This window comes from Cherax quadricarinatus, chromosome 13 (genome assembly GCF_038502225.1).
Source record: "Cherax quadricarinatus isolate ZL_2023a chromosome 13, ASM3850222v1, whole genome shotgun sequence".
Lineage (NCBI taxonomy): Eukaryota > Metazoa > Arthropoda > Malacostraca > Decapoda > Parastacidae > Cherax > Cherax quadricarinatus.
This window is the reverse complement of record NC_091304.1, coordinates 8,344,059-8,366,662: the sequence shown is the minus strand read 5'-3', so window position 1 is coordinate 8,366,662 and position 22,604 is coordinate 8,344,059. Positions and strand designations below refer to the sequence as shown.

Sequence of the window (22,604 nt, the reverse complement as noted above, 5' to 3'; positions counted from 1 at the left end):
GTAAATTATCTAGGATAACCCAGAAAAGTCAAACGAGGTGACTTATTTCCATTGGGTTCTTATTATTTAAAGTCTAGCTGTAAGATGCAGTAGAAGTCAGTCAGGATTATAACTTGTCGGTTCTCTGAACCATTTATCTACATTCCTGTCAGACACAGCAACATTTTGGGATCTTAATACAAGGAATTCCACATTTGGATTTGTCAAGAGGGATATCACCTACGACTGCTTCATCTCACCTGTCTACAGTATATAAGTCACTTCTTCGCACTCATGCTGTATTCTTTTCAAGACTGATGGACTGATTACATCGACTCCAGGCTGAGGGACTGATTACCTAGAACTCCTCCTGTTCTTCACTGTTCTCCTTTGTATGGACTGATGAAGCCACTGTGTGGCGAAACGTTTCCTCAGTAAAGATCCCAATTGTTGCACGTATGTCTAATTTATCAGCATAATGATGTTAACGAAATAAAGTTAGTTGATCAAATGAAATCACTGCCCACAGATGGCTCCAACTTCATCCTGTTTACTATTTCTATGTCTCATGATGTTGATAACAGCTCTTAGCATGTAAATAAAGTTGGGAATACTTAACCTAACCCTGTAAAACCCTGTGTAAGAGAGAGAGAGAGAGAGAGAGAGAGAGAGAGAGAGAGAGAGAGAGAGAGAGAGAGAGAGAGAGAGAGAGAGAGAGAGAGAGAGAGAGAGAGAGAGAGAGAGAGAGAGAGAGAGAGAGAGAGAGAGAGAGAGAGAGAGAGAGAGAGAGAGAGAGAGAGAGAGAGAAAGAGAGAGAGAGGGAAGGAGAGGGGGAGGTACAGAAGACAGACACAAGGACATTATCGGAAGGTAAACTTGGCAGACGGTTCGAGGGAGAGAGAGCTGATGGAGGACGTAGTGGAGACTGTTCCTCAGCTACCATATATGTACTCACCTAATTGTGGTTGCACGGGTCGAGACTCAACTCCTGTGTGTGTGTGTGTGTGTGTGTGTGTGTGTGTGTGTGTGTGTGTGTGTGTGTGTGTAACCTTGAATGTGATAATTAAGTGTAAGTGTTGTAATAAAAGAATATGCCTCATGATACATAGTGTCGTGGTCATTAGCACAGTAATATATCAGATCACTGTGTCCTGCTGCGCCTGTTTTTACCTGTAACTGATTTTCACACAACTGAGTTACTGAACTGTTTAAATTTTTAAGGTTATAATCCTGACTGACTTCTACTGTATCTTACAGTTAGACTTTAAATAATAAGAACCCAATGGAAATAAGTCACCTCGTCTGATTTTTTGGGTTATTTTAGATAATTTACACATATGTAACTACACATATGTAACTGTAATTATGGGAAGCTGTACCTAAATATATACTATCATTTACAGAATACATTTACATTGAGATTATAAGCATTATACAGCATTTTTGTGCTCCAAGATATATCTCTTATATGCCGTTTGTAAGTATACCTGAATTGGTATGTGTATCTTCATTTATATATACTTTTGTTTAAGGGATGCTGGAGTTTAATCTGTTCGGGATGCCGCACGTGGGAGCTGACATCTGTGGCTACTTCCAAGACACGACGGAGGAGTTGTGCGCTCGCTGGTCGCAGCTGGGCGCTTTCTATCCCTATAGTCGTAACCATAACAACAAGCACGCGGTCGACCAGGTACTACCACTCTCCCAGCGCTTGCTGGATCACTGTTCCTTCCTAGCTCCTATTAGATCACTCTTCCATCACCTGCTGGATCACTGTTCTTCCCTAGATCATAGTAGATCACTCTCCCGATCTAGTACCTGCTAGATCACTGTCATGACCCACCACCTGCTGGATCACTGTCACGACCCACCACCTGCTAGGTCGCTGTCATGGCCCACCACCTGCTAGGTCACTGTCATGACCCACCACCTGCTAGATCACTGTCACCACCCACCACCTGCTAGGTCACTGTCACGACCCACCACCTGCTAGGTCACTGTCACCACCCACCACCTGCTAGGTCACTGTCACCACCCACCACCTGCTAGGTCACTGTCACCACCCACCACCTGCTAGATCACTGTCATGACCCACCACCTGCTAGATCACTGTCATGACCCACCACCTGCTAGATCACTGTCATGACCCACCACCTGCTAGATCACTGTCATGACCCACCACCTGCTAGATCACTGTCATGACCCACCACCAGCTATATCACTGTCGTGACCCACCACCAGCTATATCACTGTCATGACCCACCACCTGCTAGATCACTGTCATGACCCACCACCTGCTAGGTCACTGTCATGACCCACCACCTGCTAGATCACTGTCATGACCCACCACCTGCTAGATCACTGTCACGACCCACCACCTGCTAGATCACTGTCACCACCCACCACCTGCTAGGTCACTGTCACCACCCACCACCTGCTAGATCACTGTCACCACCCACCACTTGCTAGATCACTGTCATGACCCACCACCTGCTAGATCACTGTCATGACCCACCACCAGCTAGATCACTGTCATGACCCACCACCTGCTAGATCACTGTCACCACCCACCACTTGCTAGATCACTGTCATGACCCACCACCTGCTAGATCACTGTCATGACCCACCACCTGCTAGGTCACTGTCATGACCCACCACCTGCTAGATCACTGTCATGACCCACCACCTGCTAGATCACTGTCATGACCCACCACCTGCTAGATCACTGTCGTGACCCACCACCAGCTATATCACTGTCATGACCCACCACCTGCTAGATGACTGTCATGACCCATCACCTGCTAGATCACTGTCATGACCCACCACCAGCTAGATCACTGTCATGACCCACCACCTGCTAGGTCACTGTCATGACCCACCACCTGCTAGATCACTGTCATGACCCACCACCTGCTAGATCACTGTCATGACCCACCACCTGCTAGATCACTGTCACGACCCACCACCTGCTAGATCACTGTCGTGACCCACCATGTAACTGATCACTGTCGTGACCCACCACGTAATTGATCACTGTCGTGACCCACCACCGGCTATATCACTGTCATGACCCACCACCTGCTAGATCACTGTCATGACCCACCACCTGCTAGATCACTGTCATGACCCACCACCTGCTAGATCACTGTCATGACCCACCACCTGCTAGATCACTGTCATGACCCACCACCTGCTAGATCACTGTCATGACCCACCACCTGCTAGATCACTGTCATGACCCACCACCTGCTAGATCACTGTCATGACCCACCACCAGCTAGATCACTGTCACCACCCACCACCTGCTAGGTCACTGTCATGACCCACCACCTGCTAGATCACTGTCACCACCCACCACCTGCTAGATCACTGTCATGACCCACCACCTGCTAGATCACTGTCATGACCCACCACCTGCTAGATCACTGTCATGACCCACCACCTGCTAGATCACTGTCATGACCCACCACCTGCTAGATCACTGTCATGACCCACCACCTGCTAGATCACTGTCATGACCCACCACCTGCTAGATCACTGTCACCACCCACCACCTGCTAGATCACTGTCATGACCCACCACCTGCTAGATCACTGTCATGACCCACCACCTGCTAGATCACTGTCACCACCCACCACCTGCTAGATCACTGTCATGACCCACCACCTGCTAGATCACTGTCATGACCCACCACCTGCTAGATCACTGTCATGACCCACCACCTGCTAGATCACTGTCATGACCCACCACCTGCTAGATCACTGTCATGACCCACCACCTGCTAGATCACTGTCATGACCCACCACCTGCTAGATCACTGTTACTACCCACCACCTGCTAGGTCACTGTCATGACCCACCACCTGCTAGATCACTGTCACCACCCACCACCTGCTAGGTCACTGTCATGACCGACCACCTGCTAGATCACTGTCATGACCCACCACCTGCTAGATCACTGTCATGACCCACCACCTGCTAGATCACTGTCAGCGTCGCTGGTGGCTCAATGTACATCAAAGTAAATATGAGTGACAAACCTAAAAGCAATAGTCTACAAAAATCAACCGACCCCCCAAAAAAATTTCTTTTTGTAAGGTTGTATCTGAGGCGTGTGCGGAGAAGGGGGGTAGGGGTAGGGGATGGGGGTAGGGGATGGGGGATGGGGGTAGGGGGGTAGTTGGTAAGGGAAGGTATTGGGTTGATCAAAGAAGAGATGGGACACAGATGACTCCAGCTTCCTCAGAAAAAGCTATGGTTGCACCCAGCTGATATACCAAGATCGTCTTGAAATGTCTTATCCCTTCCCTCCCGCGACTCTTCTTTTGTCTCATTAACCTCTTCCGTTTTCCTTTTCTTTCACATTCTTCTGTGCTGTGTTGTTTCTTATTCTCGTGTGTGGTCTTCCCAGGGTTTTTATGCATTTCAGGTGTTGTAATCCGCTCTGAGGGTTTAGTTTACCATGACTTTTATCAGATTGTTAATTAAAGGACACAAGTGCAACTAATGCGACATTTTATTGTGGCAACGTTTCGCTCTCCAGGAATTTTGTCAAGCAGTTAACAGTTTGATGAAGCTCCCGGAGAGTGAAACGTTGCCTCCATAAAATGTTCCATTAGTTGCGCATGTGTCCTTTTTACCAAACATATTGTCGCTAATTCTACCAACAATATCACTATTATCAGATTGTTAATTAAAAAAAAACTATCGTTATTTAAATGTACTATTCTCTAATATCCTATAATTCTCTTCCATTCCATTATATTTATTTATTATTTTGCTCTGATTTACTCCATTCCTCTCTATTCTGTTTCAATCTGATGTCTTCAGCTGCTCAATAACACAGCCCAAATACAACCCTTAAAAATATACACACAATGTTTTATACGATAGTATATCCAAAAATTTAGCAGAGTTGCAACAACTGTAGGGTTTTGTACTTGTCGTGTTCGCTTATCCATTTTCTTAATGGAAATACCAGTATGGGTAACTATAAATTATTAACAGATACACGTTGAAATTATTTTCCATGATTGTTAAGCTCTGGTTTTAATTTCTGTATGTGTGGAGACTCCGAGTCTAAGTCCAGCGACTTGGAATATTTAATCTAGATTTTAAAATCACGGGACACCGGACTAGGTGAGTCCGGAGTCTCGTGAGGGGACGACACACTTTGTTGTTCGCATGTAATGAGTTGAAAGTGTCGTCCTGAACTACTGTTGTACCACGACGATGAGTTGGGGCATTTACAACTATGTATATAGAATATTTGAGCATAAAGGTATAAGGAATTTGTCTTTAAATTTAAAAACTGAGTCAATAGTTAAGGAGTTGGCAAACGAGCGAACCTGAAGGAAATTTGTGGATGAAGTTCAAAGAATAATGCTGACAGTTTCTTTCTAATGGTATAGCTAACGTGTCAGTTTCTAATGGTATAGCTAACGTGTCAGTTTCTTTCTAATGGTATAGCTAACGTGTCAGTTTCTTTCTAATGGTATAGCTAACGTGTCAGTTTCTAATGGTATAGCTAACGTGTCAGTTTCTTTCTAATGGTATAGCTAACGTGTCAGTTTCTAATGGTATAGCTAACGTGTCAGTTTCTAATGGTATAGCTAACGTGTCAGTTTCTTTCTAATGGTATAGCTAACGTGTCAGTTTCTTTCTAATGGTATAGCTAACGTGTCAGTTTCTTTCTAATGGTATAGCTAACGTGCCATAGCAAAGAAGACCGATATAGTTAATAACTCTTGCTATTCTCAATGTACTGACTTAGGAGGGAGGAATATATCTAAGCTTTTTCCAAGTATTTCTTTATAATAGACTGAAAGAAGTTAGATATATTGTTTAGTTCTAAATCAAAGTTAATCCAATTGGGAGAAGAAAGAAATCCTCGAAGAATTAGAGTTTGAACGACATAAAACAGACTGGGAACGAAGGATACATGGTTTAATTCTAGAGTGGTGAATGTTGGGTTACGGTATACCTGGAGTATACCTGGAGAGAGTTCCAGGGGTCAACGCCTCCGCGGCCCGATCTGTGACCAGGCCTCATGGTGAATCAGGGCCTGATCAACTAGGCTGTCACTGCTGGCCCCACACGGTACACACAAATCTCAAAACAGTTAACCTTGTTGATGATTAAGAGAAATGGGAGGATGAGAGGTTCGTCTCCTTTCAGACGCTGCAGTGAATTTGATGTTTTTTTGTGTTGTGGATTTACATGATGGATGATTCTGATGATGGATGAAGAAACATCCGAAACGTCAATAAAGAAACTGGATATCCTTTAAAGTTGGTGTTCGTCACAGACTGGGTTCTGCTTTATGTTTGTGTGCATATAATACATACACACACACACACACACACACACACACACACACACACACACACACACACACACACACACACACCGTGTGTGTGTGTGTATTATATGCACACAGACATTTATATATATATATATATATATATATATATATATATATATATATATATATCTGTGTGTGTGTGTGTGTGTGTGTGTGTGTGTGTGTGTGTGTGTGTGTGTGTGTGTGTGTGTGTGTGTGTGTGTGTGTGTGTGTGTATTCCAAGCAATTATGTTTTTGTTATATGGCTGTTCTTGGCCTATACTGTATAAGGCCCCAACTTTGAAAATACCTGGTAAATCCAGGTCTCGGGGAGATTTCAGAAATCCTCTTATCAGAGATCTCAGGGTTCGTCAACAACTTCCTGCTCGTCTGATTCCCGACGAAATTAAACCGTTCTTCTTTGGTGCATCTCTTTGTGCCCTGTGAAAGAAAGATGGAAGAATTAGGTCCATTGCCGAGGGCAAGAGTCAGCTCCTCCTTCCCAAAGCGGCTCTCAGAAATATCCAGCGAGGTTGCCACGGTCCTCAACCACACCAGACTTGGTGCTCTTCGAGGCTCACCTTTTTATTATCAAAGTTAAATTTATTATATTTACTGTTATATACTTTAGACAATACGATTAACTTGTTACTTGGGTGGGTCATAATTTCATTGTGTTTGTGGTATACTTTTGCGTTCTACTGTTGAGCTTGAAGTTTGGCTGCGTTTATTTATGCTACATAAAAACAGAAAAACAATAGCGAAATTCCAATCGCTTTCGTGATTTCTCACATTATTCCTTGATGGTGTGAAAAAATGACGAAAGCGCTTGGAATTTCTCTACTTTTCACTATATATTATATAATTCCGCAGGATCCCGGCATGTGGCCTGAGACGGTGGGGAAGGCGGCCAAAATTGCACTAGAGATTAGGTATCGTCTTCTGCCTTACCTGTACACACTCTTCTACCTGGCTCACACCGAGGGTCACACCGTGGTCAGGCCCCTTGTGCATGAGTAAGTCACTACTAGTCACACCTGCAGCACTAGTAAGTCACTGTTAATCACACTTATAGCACGAGTAAGTCACTGCTAGTCCTGCCTGCTGCACGATTAAGTCACTGCTAGTCGTACATGCTACACGAGTAAGTCACTGCTAGTCCCACCTGCTGCACGAGTAAGTCGCTGCTAGTCCCACCTGCTGCACGAGTAAGTCACTGCTAGTCCCACCTGCTATACGACTAAGTCACTGCTAGTCCCACCTGATGCACGACTAAGTCACTGCTAGTCCCACCTGCTGCACGAGTAAGTCACTGCTAGTCCCACCTGCTATACGACTAAGTCACTGCTAGTCCCACCTGCTGCACGACTAAGTCACTGCTAGTCCCACCTGCTGCACGAGTAAGTCACTGCTAGTCCCACCTGCTACACGACTAAGTCACTGCTAGTCCCACCTGCTACACGACTAAGTCACTGCTAGTCCCACCTGCTGCACGACTAAGTCACTGCTAGTCCCACCTGCTGCACGAGTAAGCCACTGCTAGTCCCACCTGCTACACGACTAAGTCACTGCTAGTCCCACCTGCTACACGACTAAGTCACTGCTAGTCCCACCTGATGCACGAGTAAGTCACTGCTAGTCCCACCTGCTGCAGGAGTAAGTCACTGCTAGTCCCACCTGCTACACGACTAAGTCACTGCTAGTCCCACCTGCTGCACGAGTAAGCCACTGCTAGTCCCACCTGCTACACGACTAAGTCACTGCTAGTCCCACCTGCTACACGACTAAGTCACTGCTAGTCCCACCTGATGCACGAGTAAGTCACTGCTAGTCCCACCTGCTGCACGAGTAAGTCACTGCTAGTCCCACCTGCTACACGACTAAGTCACTGTTAGTACCACCTGCTGCACGACTAAGTCACTACTAGTCCCACCTGCTACACGACTAAGTCACTGCTAGTCCCACCTGCTACACGACTAAGTCACTACTAGTCCCACCTGCTACACGACTAAGTCACTGCTAGTCCCACCTGATGCACGAGTAAGTCACTGCTAGTCCCACCTGCTGCACGAGTAAGTCACTGCTAGTCCCACCTGCTTCACCAATAGGGTAATAGGAATCATTTAGAGTCGATCCAAGGAATGGGTGAGGATTGGTTCACTTTAGATCAACATCGACGCTTCGAAGGGTTTGGCGCAGAAATTTGTTCGCCTCTGCGTCATGCAACACTGCGGTCACTGGTGCGTTCTGTTCTTTGCGGTCACCGGTGCGTTCTTTGCGTTGCGTTAGGAAATATTTACGGCACTGAGGACGTCGACGCTGACCACGGACAAGAGACCACGGACGAGAGATCACGGACGAGAGACCACCGGACGAGAAATTCCTGATCTGTTGGCGAGACAGATTCCGTTCAATACTGATGAAATTACCGACAATATGTTAGTTGAAAGAGAACATGATCTTACTTACGCTCTTATTCCCTGTACTTCAATGTCCTTCCTTCATACGCTGCTCTGTGTCCTTGTGTTGTTCACGTTGATAAAACTCCTGGAGAGCGAAACGTAGCTATTAATTATATTTGTTGTTGCATGCAGTGAGCTGAATAATAATTTTTAAATATGGGTAGCCTTTATAAAAAGAATGGGTAGCTTTGGGAATGGAATGGGTAGCATTTATACATAAAAAAGAGTAGAATCAGAAATAGAATGGGTACCTTTTACAATAGAAATAATAGTCCTTTTTTAAGATAGAATGAACAGCTTTTGAAATATAAGAGGAAGATTAAACAGGAATAAGTCTGATATATGAAGAGGGAAGTTGAAGAAAAGTCACAGGTCACAGAACAATGTTTTATCGGGACGACGTGTCGCTCTGTGTAGAGTTCTGGAGTAGAGTGATGGAGCTCTACCAGCGAGAAGCTGTCACCGCTCTCTTTCCCCTCCACAAGACTTTTTCTGCTACGTTGGTCTTTCCTTCAGTATCGACGGCAGTTAGTCATTCTGATCCATCGGTACGAGTAGGACCTGCCTAGTTTGGGTCAGTAGGCCTACTGAACTATTCGTATGTTCACTGAGTTAAGTGCCGAGCAGTTTCTTCGGGAATTTCTGTTTTTCACGTTAGTTGTCTTAACCGAGTGATGAGAGTTGTAGCTTTCGTTGTACAGACCGAGGTTTCCACTCATGGTCTTAAAAACCCGCTTTTAGATGTTATATAAAGAGGCCGAAGAGGCCAGAAATCAATAGCCCAGGTCTGCGATTGTGGATGTTCGCCCAAACTTCGAAGGATTAAAGGTTAGATAAGACACCACGTACAGTTCGTGGGTAGATGGTCTAAGTCCCCCGTGTTGACTGAACTCTCCTGTTTCACGAACATCATCTGTAAGTCCTCTTCCCATGTACACTTGATAAGGTTGTACAACAAGCAGATCAGCCTGTTGGTCAACATATTACAGTGTACTTTGGAGAGGCGTAACTACGCCTGTAACTACGCCTGTAAGTGTGTAAATGTAGATCGAAATATTTTTTTTTTAAATAATAATTGATCTTGGCTTACGGTAAGTACTATAGTCCAAGAATACTTAATCATACACATAAATTTTATTATACAGTCCACACTAGAAAAACTAGTGTTATGGTGCCCTTTCATTAACTGCATGTATGTGGCGAGTGGAGATAAATGGTATAAAATACCAATACGATGGGAAAGTAGACATAACGCGACCTTTTTTTGTCAATAAAGAGTCGGATTATACTGCATTTGTGGCTAGTTTTCCACATGGAGAGTGAACTAAGAACAGTTTGTTGTTCTAGCCCATGGTCTGAAATTGGGTATGATTTCTAAGCTGGTGGTGGTGATGTCGGAGACCTCGCCACTTCTAAAGTGCTACAGAAATCCTGAATGAATGTCAACTTCCATCAGTATGTTCGTAGTAGTAGCCGTGAACAAGGTCATTTTGTGGGTATTGCATACCATTCATGCGCAACTTGTCAGACATTGCAACATCATAGAATCTTGGTTCAGAGGACGTCTACATAACCTTCTTCACGGCTGCTACTACTACTACTACTACTACTACCGTGCCTCGGGTATGACCTACTTCTGCTGGGGAATCCCACCTACCAGTGACTATGCCCTCGTCTGCTACCCGTCCCCTTTCCACCTGTCGCCAGTATATAAGCACCAGCATTCTTGCCTGTGCTCCAGAATATTCACGACTACGGTGCTCTTCACACCAACTCCAAGGCTGAGAGACTGATTACCTTATCTTTTCTGTATAGTTCTTCTGTCTTCCAATTATATCCTTGAATTTGTATTGATAAAGCCACTGGATGGCGAAACGTCTACAACAAAGATACCCAGATGTTGCACACGTCTAATTTTTCATCTTGTCGGTATTGTATACCATTCATGAAGGCCCTGAATCTGCACCCTCTAGAATGGGGTAGAATTAGGGGGGATGTGATTGAGGTGTATAAATGGAAAACTGGAATAAATAAAGAGAATGTAAATAGCGTGATAAAAATATCTACCCAAGACAGGACTCGCAGCAATAGTTTTAAGTTGGAAAAATTCAGATTCAGGAAGGATATAGAAAAGCACTGGTTAGTTAACAGAGTTATGGATGAGTGGAACAAACTCCCGAGTACCGTCATAGAAGCTAAGACGTTGTGTAGTTTTAAAAATAGGTTGGATAAATACATGAGTGGGTGTGGGTGGATGTGAGCTGGACCTGACTAGCTTGTGCTAATGAATCTGATGCCGTGTTTCTTCCTTAAGTGGATGTGACCTGACCTGACTAGGTGGATCATTGGTTTAAGCCGGGAGGTGACTTGAACCTGCCTCGCATGGGTCGGTAGGCCTGCTGCAGTGTTCCTTCTTTATTTTTTTTTTACACATCGGCCGTCTCCCACCAAGGCAGGGTGGCCCGAAAAGGAAAAACTTTCATCATCATTCACTCCATCACTGTCTTGACAGAGGCGCAATTACACTACAGTTATAAAACTGCAACATTAACACTCCTCCTTCAGAGTGCAGACACTGTACTTTGTGATGTAGTCCAGCTGGGCTTGTGAGGTCTCTGGGGAGACCTAATTTAACCAATTATATGGTCACACCTTGCCTTGGCAAACGTCTGTCAGCCACGCCCACGTCTGAGGTCTTTTGTTCTTGACGGCGTCAGACCTAGGCGTCAGGTCGTACACGTGGTTGTGGGGTGTGCTTGGACCACCATATAAACCCAAGGAACAGCTGAGCAGGGGAGATTCGGGCAGAGCTCTGGCCTGGGAGCAGAGCTGAGCTGGAGAGTCTCGGGAGGAGAGACTGTTGGAGACATTGGGCAGAGTACTGGCTTGGAGCAGTACTCGTGCTGTATAGGTCTTGGGACCTGTGGCTTAGTTCCTGTGAACTGTCCTCTGAACTATATTGTAAGTTATATTCATTTTGGTCAAGTTGATTGTATTTCCCTGTCTCACTGCTTATGTGTACCACCCCATTTATCTAAACCCCAATGATGTACTCCGGTTCCCAAATATATTATTGTACAAGGACTTAATAATAAACTGTGTTTGAATAGAATAGTAATATTCACTGTCCCCGTTATTTTCTCCATTTATTTATGTTTAGTTAAAGTAGTGAGAGGGTGAGTAGTGTGGAGTGGTGGGTAGAGTAATGAGAGGTGAAGTTGTAGTCACCAGTGACCTCACATTACCTACCAACCTCCGCACTCGTCCCTCCTACTGCCTCGGCTCTCCCCTACCTACTGACTCCCTCCTCTTACCTCCATATTCCCCTAATCATTACCCCCCTACATGACAACATCCCATCTCCAGGACTCAGGTCCGGCCTGCCAGTTTCCCTGAATCCCTTCATAAATGTTACCCTGCTCACACTCCAACAACACGTCAAATCCTAAAAACCATTTGCCTCCATTCGCTCCTACCTAATACACTCACGCATGCTTGCTGGAAGTCCAAGCCCCTCACACACAAAACCTCCTTTACCCCCTTCCTCCAACCTTTCTTATGTTCTTATAATTTATGTCTGAGACTCTCTCTTCATTGCTGAATAATCTACAGCCTCAAAATGAGCTTCATCTTTCAAAAATCGTTTACTAACCCACTTCATTCAATTCTATTTCTCATTTCTTTACTCCTTCCACAGTTTTGTTTTCGTCGTCATCATTTCTCATTACTGTCATCACAGTCGCCGTCACCGTTATCACTATACTGTTAACGCTTAAAGTTCCTCAACATGTACTTCCTAGAACGCAGGAGGGAGAGATACATGATTATATACACTTGGAAAATTCTAGAGGGACTAGTACCAAATTTGCACACGAAAATCACTCCCTATGAAAGGAAAAGACTCAGCAGACGGTGTAACATCCCTCCAATGAAAAGCAGGAGCGCCACTAGCACGATAAGAGACAACACAGTAAGTGTGAGGGGGCCCAAGACTGTTCAACTGCCTCCCAGCTTACATAAGGGGGATTACCAATAGACCCCTGGCTGTCTTCAAGCAGGCACTGGACAGGCACCTAAAGTCAGTACCTTTAACCCTCTCCAGGTATTCAGTAATTAAAAAGAAAAGCTGGTATGACCTGGATGGCATAAAGGCCTGCGGGAACAGGCAGCAATGATGCAGGCTCACGTCTGTCACCTCACATAACCTTCTGACCTCTGAACTTCACCTCTGATATATATTTAGATCACTTTCCCTAACCTTCACACATTATTGTAACATGTGTCAACTCTCTCTGAGTGTACAGCTCTACAGGAACTACAAGTCATATTGATTTTCACGTACCGTCACCTTGGCAGGACGTGGTGCAGGGTACGATACGAAAACATACAAAGATTCTGAGTTTTTTTTTTTTACGAAGTCAGATGTCCAATTCATTTTAATAATTTTTACCAGCTTGTTGCTGTCATAACACGTAGTTTTGCTGTAGTCGTGGGGAGCGCCAAATCCGTAAGTGTGTAGCGTCAACGGTATGGTTTGATCTAAAAAAGTGATACGTTCTTATTACTTGGATCAGAAGCAGTTCACCAGCATTCGAGGCTTTCTCCTGAAGAAAATTGGTCGATGATCGTTGACTAAACAGTTTTGGTATTGCCTGATGTATGACAGGTTCCTGCATTGTTCTCTTCCTGGCAGGTTCCTGCAGTGTTCTCTTCCTGGCAGGTTCCTGCAGTGTTCTCTGCCTGGTAGGTTCCTGCAGTGTTCTCTTCCTGGCAGGTTCCTGCAGTGTTCTCTGCCTGGCAGGTTCCTGCAGTGTTCTCTGCCTGGCAGGTTCCTGCAGTGTTCTCTGCCTGGCAGGTTCCTGCAGTGTTCTCTGCCTGGCAGGTTCCTGCAGTGTTCTCTGCCTGGCAGGTTCCTGCAGTGTTCTCTGCCTGGCAGGTTCCTGCAGTGTTCTCTGCCTGGCAGGTTCCTGCAGTGTTCTTTGCCTGGCAGGTTCCTGCAGTGTTCTTTGCCTGGCAGGTTCCTGCAATGCTCTCTGCCCGGCAGGTTCCTGCAGTGTTCTCTGCCTGGCAGGTTCCTGCAGTGTTCTCTGCCTGGCAGGTTCCTGCAGTGTTCTCTGCCTGGCAGGTTCCTGCAATGCTCTCTGCCTGGCAGGTTCCTGCAGTGTTCTCTGCCTGGCAGGTTCCTGCAGTGTTCTCTGCCTGGTAGGTTCCTGCAGTGTTCTCTGCCTGGCAGGTTCCTGCAATGCTCTCTGCCTGGCAGGTTCCTGCAGTGTTCTCTGCCTGGCAGGTTCCTGCAGTGTTCTCTGCCTGGCAGGTTCCTGCAGTGTTCTCTGTCCGGCAGGCTCCTGCAGTGTTCTCAGCCTGGCAGGTTCTTCGGTTTCGATATTTATCGAGATTTTCACCAATTTCTGTGGATTTTTGTTCGGTTTCGGAATTTATCGAGATTTTCCCTAATTTCTAGCGATTTTTCTCCGGTTTCAGGAAGGAATGCACAGGAAACACGCAGTCGTCGGAATGTTAAAATATCTTCATACGTTAGTTTTATCACGGTATTAGACTTGCAGTAATAAAGGCAACCTTTAAGGAAGTGTCGACTCAGATATCTCTTTCATGATACAAAACTTACAACTGCAAACCTTTAGGCCTTCATCACATACACACACATGAAACTGTGTAACAGTTACTTATTATTTCCTAGATAGATTATACATAAGGAGACGCTAAAAGCGTAGGGGTTTAAGAAATGGGATTATACCCTCTTTCTTCGATCAAACCTGATCGTCTCTCATTCCTCAGGTGCCTCGTGATCCCATGAATATGTTAATTTTTACCTCCCCTCGTATCTTCCCCACAGACTGATGCGTCTCCTCATTATGTTCGTCTAGTCTCCCTTTTCTCTTGCCAACAACGGACAGAGGAACGAGCCTCCAGAACTCCTACCGAATTATCAACTTGTGTTTAGTGCTTCATATAATAATTATATATCGCCAATTTCCACTGTTCTCATCCAGCACATCTCGCCCACCCTGCTTTTCCACCAGCTTACCTTGTTCTCCAGCACATATTGCTCACCCTTCTTCCCCACCAGGAAGGCTTCGAGTAATCTCCCCTACAAAACTTGTCTAACGTTCTTGGGTCATTCGGTGCAAGGACTAGTGGAGGCTTGATCCTCCCTCCACCAGCCTCAAATACTATGTCTCCGACGATCCTGGAAAGTCTGTGAATGACTCGTTGTCTTGCTTTCAGTGTCTCTGAATCAATAACGCCCAGCGGAGCCTTGCTTCCCCCAACATTAATTACGGAGTCAAGCGCAGCTGTGAAGGTTTTACTCTACGTCTCTCTCTCGTGCAGCTCTTCTTTAAGGGGAAATTGTTCCATTTCTTTTCTGTTGAAATTACTCTCCCAACTACTTATATATTTATAGTGCCCCACATCCTCCTCCTGGTGGAGGTTTCTTGATGCTGGTGAGACTCTTGATCCAGAGAATTGGACCGCATTTCTTCTATTGATCGAAGCTGATTGCCTTCCACTCCCCTGGTCTGGGCAATTCCCACAGTTTATTGCTCCCACCATGAATGTAATAATGCGAAGATTGAGCGTGAAGAATTTTGTCTGGCGGGAAAGACTAAAACATCTTCATGTAATATTTAATGTAGAAATGTTCAACGTCTCGGTGATGTAGCCTTCAACATTAGCAATCATGTTTTAACACTTGATATAATAATGTACAACTATAGTATGTAACAGGAAACACAATGGCACATTAGTATAATATGAGAAAAAAGCAATTAGGCTACGCAACATGTCCTATATGAATCAGACAGGTGCTCTGCAACACAGCCAATATAAACAGAAAACAAAATTCACCGACAGAGACTACTATAATGATTTTAGAATCAATAAGGTAATTACAGAATCACTGAGTCCAGGTCTAAGTTGTTTAATTTGTAAATTCTAAAATTCTTAAATTCAAAGTGTTGCGACCTTCAGCTATAATTTTAAAGGTACATAATCAAATCAGGGAACGGTTGGGACTTGAACCCATAGCAAGACAGTCCTGAAACTCGCAGGCCAATGCGCTAACCACTCGGCCAACTGGCTCTAATACCATTCATTCAACCATACACTCACCTGTGTAGAAGGGAGGGTGTATGTGTGAGTGTATGTCTGATTATCTGATCCAATGAAAGCAATTTGGAATTCAACCCAAAAACCAGCCGTCCCACTTCTGAAACTGCATCTTGCCTTGATTTCTGCACCAGGGCAGTGTACTCCCTGGCGTACTCCCTGGTGTACTCCCTGGTGTACTCCCTGGCGTACTCCCTGACGTACTCCCTGGTGTACTCCCTGGTGTACTCCCTGGCGTACTCCCTGGTGTACTCCCTGGTGTACTCCCTGGCGTACTCCCTGGTGTACTCCCTGACGTACTCCCTGGTGTACTCCCTGGTGTACTCCCTGGTGTACTCCCTGGCGCACTCTCTGGTGTACTCCCTGCTGTACTCCCTGGCGTACTCCCTGGCGTACTCCCTGGCGTACTCCCTGGCGTACTCCCTGATGTACTCCCTGGCGTACTCCCTGGCGTACTCCCTGGTGTACTCCCTGGTGTACTCCCTGGCGTACTCCCTGGTGTACTCCCTGGCGTACTCCCTGGCGTACTCCCTAGTGTACTCCCTGGCGTACTCCCTGGCGTACTCCCTGGTGTACTCCCTGGCGTACTCCCTGGCGTACTCCCTGGCGTACTCCCTGGCGTACTCCCTGATGTACTCCCTGGCGTACTCCCTGGTGTACTCCCTGGTGTACTCCCTGACGTACTCCCTGGTGTACTCCCTGACGTACTCCCTGGTGTACTCCCTGGCGCACTCCCTGGTATACTCCCTGGTGTACTCCCTGGTGTACTCCCTGGTGTACTCCCTGGTGTACTCCCTGGTGTACTCCCTGGCGTACTCCCTGGTATACTCCCTGGTGTACTCCCTGGTGTACTCCCTGGTGTACTCCCTGGTGTACTCCCTGGTGTACTCCCTGGCGTACTCCCTGGTATACTCCCTGGTGTACTCCCTGGTGTACTCCCTGGTGTACTCCCTGGTGTACTCCCTGGTGTACTCCCTGGCGTACTCCCTGGTATACTCCCTGGTGTACTCCCTGGTGTACTCCCTGGTATACTCCCTGGTGTACTCCCTGGTGTACTCCCTGGTGTACTCCCTGGCGTACTCCCTGGTATACTCCCTGGTGTACTCCCTGGTGTACTCCCTGGTGTACTCCCTGGCGTACTCCCTGGTGGACGCCGGTTGCAGGTGCATCTCTGGTGAGCTGGAGGCTGTACTAAGACCCTTCATACTGGTCAGCCCCATATTATTATTATTATTATTATTATTATTATTATTATTATTATTATTATTATTATTATTATTATTATTATTATTATTATTATTATTATCATTGGGGGGCGCTAAACCTATAGGATCATATAGCGCCTGGGGGGGGTATGGAAGGCATTCAGGCTCAATTCAGGGAATTGGAACACAGATCCGATTTCCTAGATCAAGAGCCCTTCACCAACGTCAAGGAACCTCCCTTGAGGTGTCAAGAGGTCAGCCCCACAACACACAAGAAATGCGCATTCAGTGATACAATTAATGGTACTTATCGTCATGAAGTGTTGGGGTCGATGTTGCTCCATCATCCCTGAGATACTTTGCCGGTTATTTCCGCGAAATGTTATCTAATTCGCGGTGTAATGTGTTGACGAATGTCGGACTATTTCGTTGTACTGGCGTTGCGTAGGGTAAGTGGCCCTGTAATTACGTAGTTGCTATTTCGACTCAGTTAGGCAGAGCTTCGTCAACTGCCTCTTCACCCGCTATGGGATTTTTGTGACTGAAAGATGGGTGCCTTGCGTGGGCAGCTGCCTCATGGGTGCCTTGCGTGGGTAGCTGCCTCATGGGTGCCTTGCGTGGGTAGCTGCCTCATGGGTGCCTTGCGTGGGTAGCTGCTCTCATGGGTGCCTTGCGTGGGTAGCTGCTTCATGGGTGCCTTGCGTGGGTAGCTGCCTCATGGGTGCCTTGCGTGGGTAGCTGCCTCATGGGTGCCTTGCGTGGGTAGCTGCCTCATGGGTGCCTTGCGTGGGCAGCTGCTTCATGGGTGCCTTGCGTGGGCAGCTGCTTCATGGGTGCCTTGCGTGGGCAGCTGCCTCATGGGTGCCTTGCGTGGGTAGCTGCCTCATGGGTGCCTTGCGTGGGTAGCTGCCTCATGGGTGCCTTGCGTGGGTAGCTGCCTCATGGGTGCCTTGCGTGGGTAGCAAGGTTTGTGTTGCAGTATGAGGCGAGGTCTGTGTTGCAGTATGAGGCGAGGTCTGTGTTGCAGTATGAGGCGAGGTCTGTGTTGCAGTATGAGGCGAGGTCTGTGTTGCAGTATGAGGCGAGGTCTGTGTTGCAGTATGAGGCGAGGTCTGTGTTGCAGTATGAGGCGAGGTCTGTGTTGCAGTATGAGGCGAGGTCTGTGTTGCAGTATGAGGCGAGGTCTGTGTTGCAGTATGAGGCGAGGTCTGTGTTGCAGTATGAGGCGAGGTCTGTGTTGCAGTATGAGGCGAGGTCTGTTGCAGTATGTGGCGAGGTCTGTGTTGCAGTATGAGGCGAGGTCTGTGTTGCAGTATGAGGCGAGGTCTGTGTTGCAGTATGAGGCGAGGTCTGTGTTGCAGTATGAGGCGAGGTCTGTGTTGCAGTATGAGGCGAGGTCTGTGTTGCAGTATGAAGCGAGGTCTGTGTTGCAGTATGAAGCGAGGTCTGTGTTGCAGTATGAAGCGAGGTCTGTGTTGCAGTATGAAGCGAAGTCTGTGTTGCAGTATGAAGCGAGGTCTGTGTAGCAGTATGAAGCGAGGTCTGTGTTGCAGTATGAGGCGAGGTCTGTGTTGCAGTATGAGGCGAGGTCTGTGTTGCAGTATGAGGCGAGGTCTGTGCTGCAGTATGAGGCGAGGTCTGTGTTGCAGTATGAGGCGAGGTCTGTGTTGCAGTATGAGGCGAGGTCTGTGTTGCAGTATGAGGCGAGGTCTGTGTTGCAGTATGAAGCGAGGTCTGTGTTGCAGTATGAAGCGAGGTCTGTGTTGCAGTATGAAGCGAGGTCTGTGTTGCAGTATGAAGCGAGGTCTGTGTTGCAGTATGAAGCGAGGTCTGTGTTGCAGTATGAAGCGAGGTCTGTGTTGCAGTATGAGGCGAGGTCTGTGTTGCAGTATGAGGCGAGGTCTGTGTTGCAGTATGAGGCGAGGTCTGTGTTGCAGTATGAGGCGAGGTCTGTGTTGCAGTATGAGGCGAGGTCTGTGTTGCAGTACGAGGCGAGATCTGTGTTGCAGTATGAGGCGAGGTCTGTGTTGCAGTATGAAGCGAGGTCTGTGTTGCAGTATGAAGCGAGGTCTGTGTTGCAGTATGAAGCGAGGTCTGTGTTGCAGTATGAAGCGAGGTATGTGTTGCAGTATGAAGCGAGGTCTGTGTTGCAGTATGAAGCGAGGTCTGTGTTGCAGTATGAGGCGAGGTCTGTGTTGCAGTATGAGGCGAGGTCTGTGTTGCAGTATGAGGCGAGGTCTGTGTTGCAGTATGAGGCGAGGTCTGTGTTGCAGTATGAGGCGAGGTCTGTGTTGCAGTATGAAGCGAGGTCTGTGTTGCAATATGAGGCGAGGTCTGTGTTGCAGTATGAGGCGAGGTCTGTGTTGCAGTATGAGGCGAGGTCTGTGTTGCAGTATGAGGCGAGGTCTGTGTTGCAGTATGAGGCGAGGTCTGTGTTGCAGTATGAGGCGAGGTCTGTGTTGCAGTATGAGGCCAGGTCTGTGTTGCAGTATGAAGCGAGTTCTGTGTTGCAGTATGAAGCGAGGTCTGTGTTGCAGTATGAAGCGAGGTCTGTGTTGCAGTATGAAGCGAGGTCTGTGTTGCAGTATGAGGCGAGGTCTGTGTTGCAGTATGAGGCGAGGTCTGTGTTGCAGTATGAGGCGAGGTCTGTGTTGCAGTATGAGGCCAGGTCTGTGTTGCAGTATGAGGCGAGGTCTGTGTTGCAGTATGAGGCCAGGTCTGTGTTGCAGTATGAGGCGAGGTCTGTGTTGCAGTATGAGGCGAGGTCTGTGTTGCAGTATGAGGCGAGGTCTGTGTTGCAGTATGAGGCGAGGTCTGTGTTGCAGTATGAGGCGAGGTCTGTGTTGCAGTATGAAGCGAGGTCTGTGTTGCAGTATGAGGCGAGGTCTGTGTTGCAGTATGAAGCGAGGTCTGTGTTGCAGTATGAAGCGAGGTCTGTGTTGCAGTATGAGGCGAGGTCTGTGTTGCAGTATGAGGCGAGGTCTGTGTTGCAGTATGAGGCGAGGTCTGTGTTGCAGTATGAGGCGAGGTCTGTGTTGCAGTATGAAGCGAGGTCTGTGTTGCAGTATGAGGCGAGGTCTGTGTTGCAGTATGAGGCGAGGTCTGTGTTGCAGTATGAGGCCAGGTCTGTGTTGCAGTATGAGGCGAGGTCTGTGTTGCAGTATGAGGCGAGGTCTGTGTTTCAGTATGAGGCGAGGTCTGTGTTGCAGTATGAGGCGAGGTCTGTGTTGCAGTATGAGGCGAGGTCTGTGTTGCAGTATGAGGCGAGGTCTGTGTTGCAGTATGAGGCGAGGTCTGTGTTGCAGTATGAGGCGAGGTCTGTGTTGCAGTATGAGGCCAGGTCTGTGTTGCAGTATGAGGCGAGGTCTGTGTTGCAGTATGAGGCGAGGTCTGTGTTGCAGTATGAGGCGAGGTCTGTGTTGCAGTATGAGGCGAGGTCTGTGTTGCAGTATGAAGCGAGGTCTGTGTTGCAGTATGAAGCGAGGTCTGTGTTGCAGTATGAAGCGAGGTCTGTGTTGCAGTATGAGGCGAGGTCTGTGTTGCAGTATGAGGCGAGGTCTGTGTTGCAGTATGAGATCACAATGTGCGAATGTTATGAACAGATTTTAGATCAAATCCAATTTCTTCCAGTTACCGTGGTGCTGAAGTACCCTTGCGGATTTAGCGCTTTCCTCTGAAGGTGGAGGTAGGAAGTGCAGTGTCTGCACTCTGAAGGAAGGCTGGCGATGTTTCAGTTCAAAGGGTCATTTAAACTGTGATGTATGTGCACTTCTGGCAAGACAGTTGTTGACTGAATGATGGTTACTGTTTCTTTTTTTGGGGGGGCCACCATACCTTGCCGGGGTGATTAAAATGGATCAGAAATTAATTTATATTATCATTAAGAGAGAGTCGAAGAGGCAGTGAGAGTCTTGTTTAAAAGTTTATGTGAATCATGTACGAATGTGTGTGTGTGTGTGTCTGTGTGCGTGTGTCTGTGTGTGCGTGTGTGTGTGTGTGCGTGTGTGTGTGTGTGTGTGTGCGTGTGCGTGTGCGTGTGCGTGTGCGTGTGCGTGTGTGTGTGTGTGTGTGTGTGTGTGTGTGTGTGTGTGTGTGTGTGTGTGTGTGTGTGTGTTTTACCTTCCGTCAAAGGTACTTGTCGTCAGACACTTGATCTTTTTTGGGGACCTATTTGAATTTGCATCAAATATACATACACGTCTATTATACTAGCATATTTAGTCTCGTTTATAATAATAATAATAATAATAATAATAATAATAATAATAATTTCTTTATTTCCACAAGTACATGTAGAAGGTATATAGTCCTAGCTGACATTAATGACATACTACTGTATAGAAAGCCACTTGTTATGCTTAGCGTTTCCGGCAAATTAGGTGAGTTTTGTCCCAGGATGCGACCCACACCAGTCCACTAACACCCAGGTACCCATTTTATACTGATGGGCGAACATAGACACGCCCAATGTTTCTACCCTCGCTGGGGATCGAACCCAGACACTCGCCATGTGAAGCGAGAGCGTTAGCCACCAGGCCACGGGGCACCGTGCTGGCACACAAGCTGGTCAGGTAGTCCATTCTAAAGTAAACCCTGGCACTGAATGGCACTGAGAGCCAAGATGCACTTAATAACAAGAGAGGAACTGGCTATTTCTAAAGCTTTCATTTTTTGTTTAATGCGGGTCCAAGAACTTCTATAATAAAATTTTCCTTCCTACGCCCCAAAAAAAGTCTGAACTAATATTAGTATGGAAGAAGCGTCACCTGGATTCTAAAAGTTCTCTATTTTTCTGAAACTAAAAGTGGCTTTTACTCACAAAATATCAATTCATTATTCAAATGAGCGTAGGTCTGGAGGCGCAGACGGTAGGCGCAGACGGTGGCGCAGACGGTGGCGCAGACGGTGGCGCAGACGGTGGCGCAGACGGTAGTCGCAGACGGTGGCGCAGACGGTAGGTGTGAGGCTTCCTACAGCCACTTACAACGCTGCTCTTTAAGATTATTTAAATTTTAGGGAAAATGTAATATCTTCACACAGTTTTGGTACTTTTATGTGGTAATAATGTTGTCAAAAGGTAATGAGTTTTTTAGATGGAGACTTTAAGTTTATGCAGAGCACACACTGGTCTGTGGACCTTGAGGCCACCACTGGTCTGTGGACCTTGAGGCCACCACTGGTCTGTGGATCTTGAGGCCACCACTGGTCTGTGGACCTTGAGGCCACCACTGGTCTTTGGACCTTGAGGCCACTTCTAGTCTATGAACCTTGAGAGGCCACCACTGGTCTGTAGACCTTGAGGCCACCACTGGTTTGTGGACCTTGAGGCCACCACTGGTCTGTGGACCTTGAGGCCACCACTGGTTTGTTGACCTTGAGGCCACCACTGGTTTGTTGACCTTGAGGCCACCACTGGTCTGTGGACCTTGAGGCCACCATTGGTCTGTGGACCTTGAGGCCACCACTGGTCTGTGAACCTTGAGGCCAT

The 22,604-nt window shown here is 46.9% G+C and overlaps 1 protein-coding gene across 6 annotated transcripts in view; it reads left to right on the top strand.

The window, feature by feature from the left end:
* The window catches only part of LOC128688623 (maltase-glucoamylase), a 157,563-nt gene that overhangs the window by 122,619 nt on the left and 12,340 nt on the right, over positions 1 to 22,604 (top strand). For all 6 annotated transcript variants that reach the window (XM_070084448.1, XM_053776534.2, XM_053776532.2 and 3 more), the window contains 2 exons: positions 1,512 to 1,669; positions 7,195 to 7,337. In XM_070084448.1, coding sequence (XP_069940549.1) covers positions 1,512 to 1,669; positions 7,195 to 7,337 — 301 coding nt within the window. The remainder of the gene's footprint in view (positions 1 to 1,511; positions 1,670 to 7,194; positions 7,338 to 22,604) is intronic.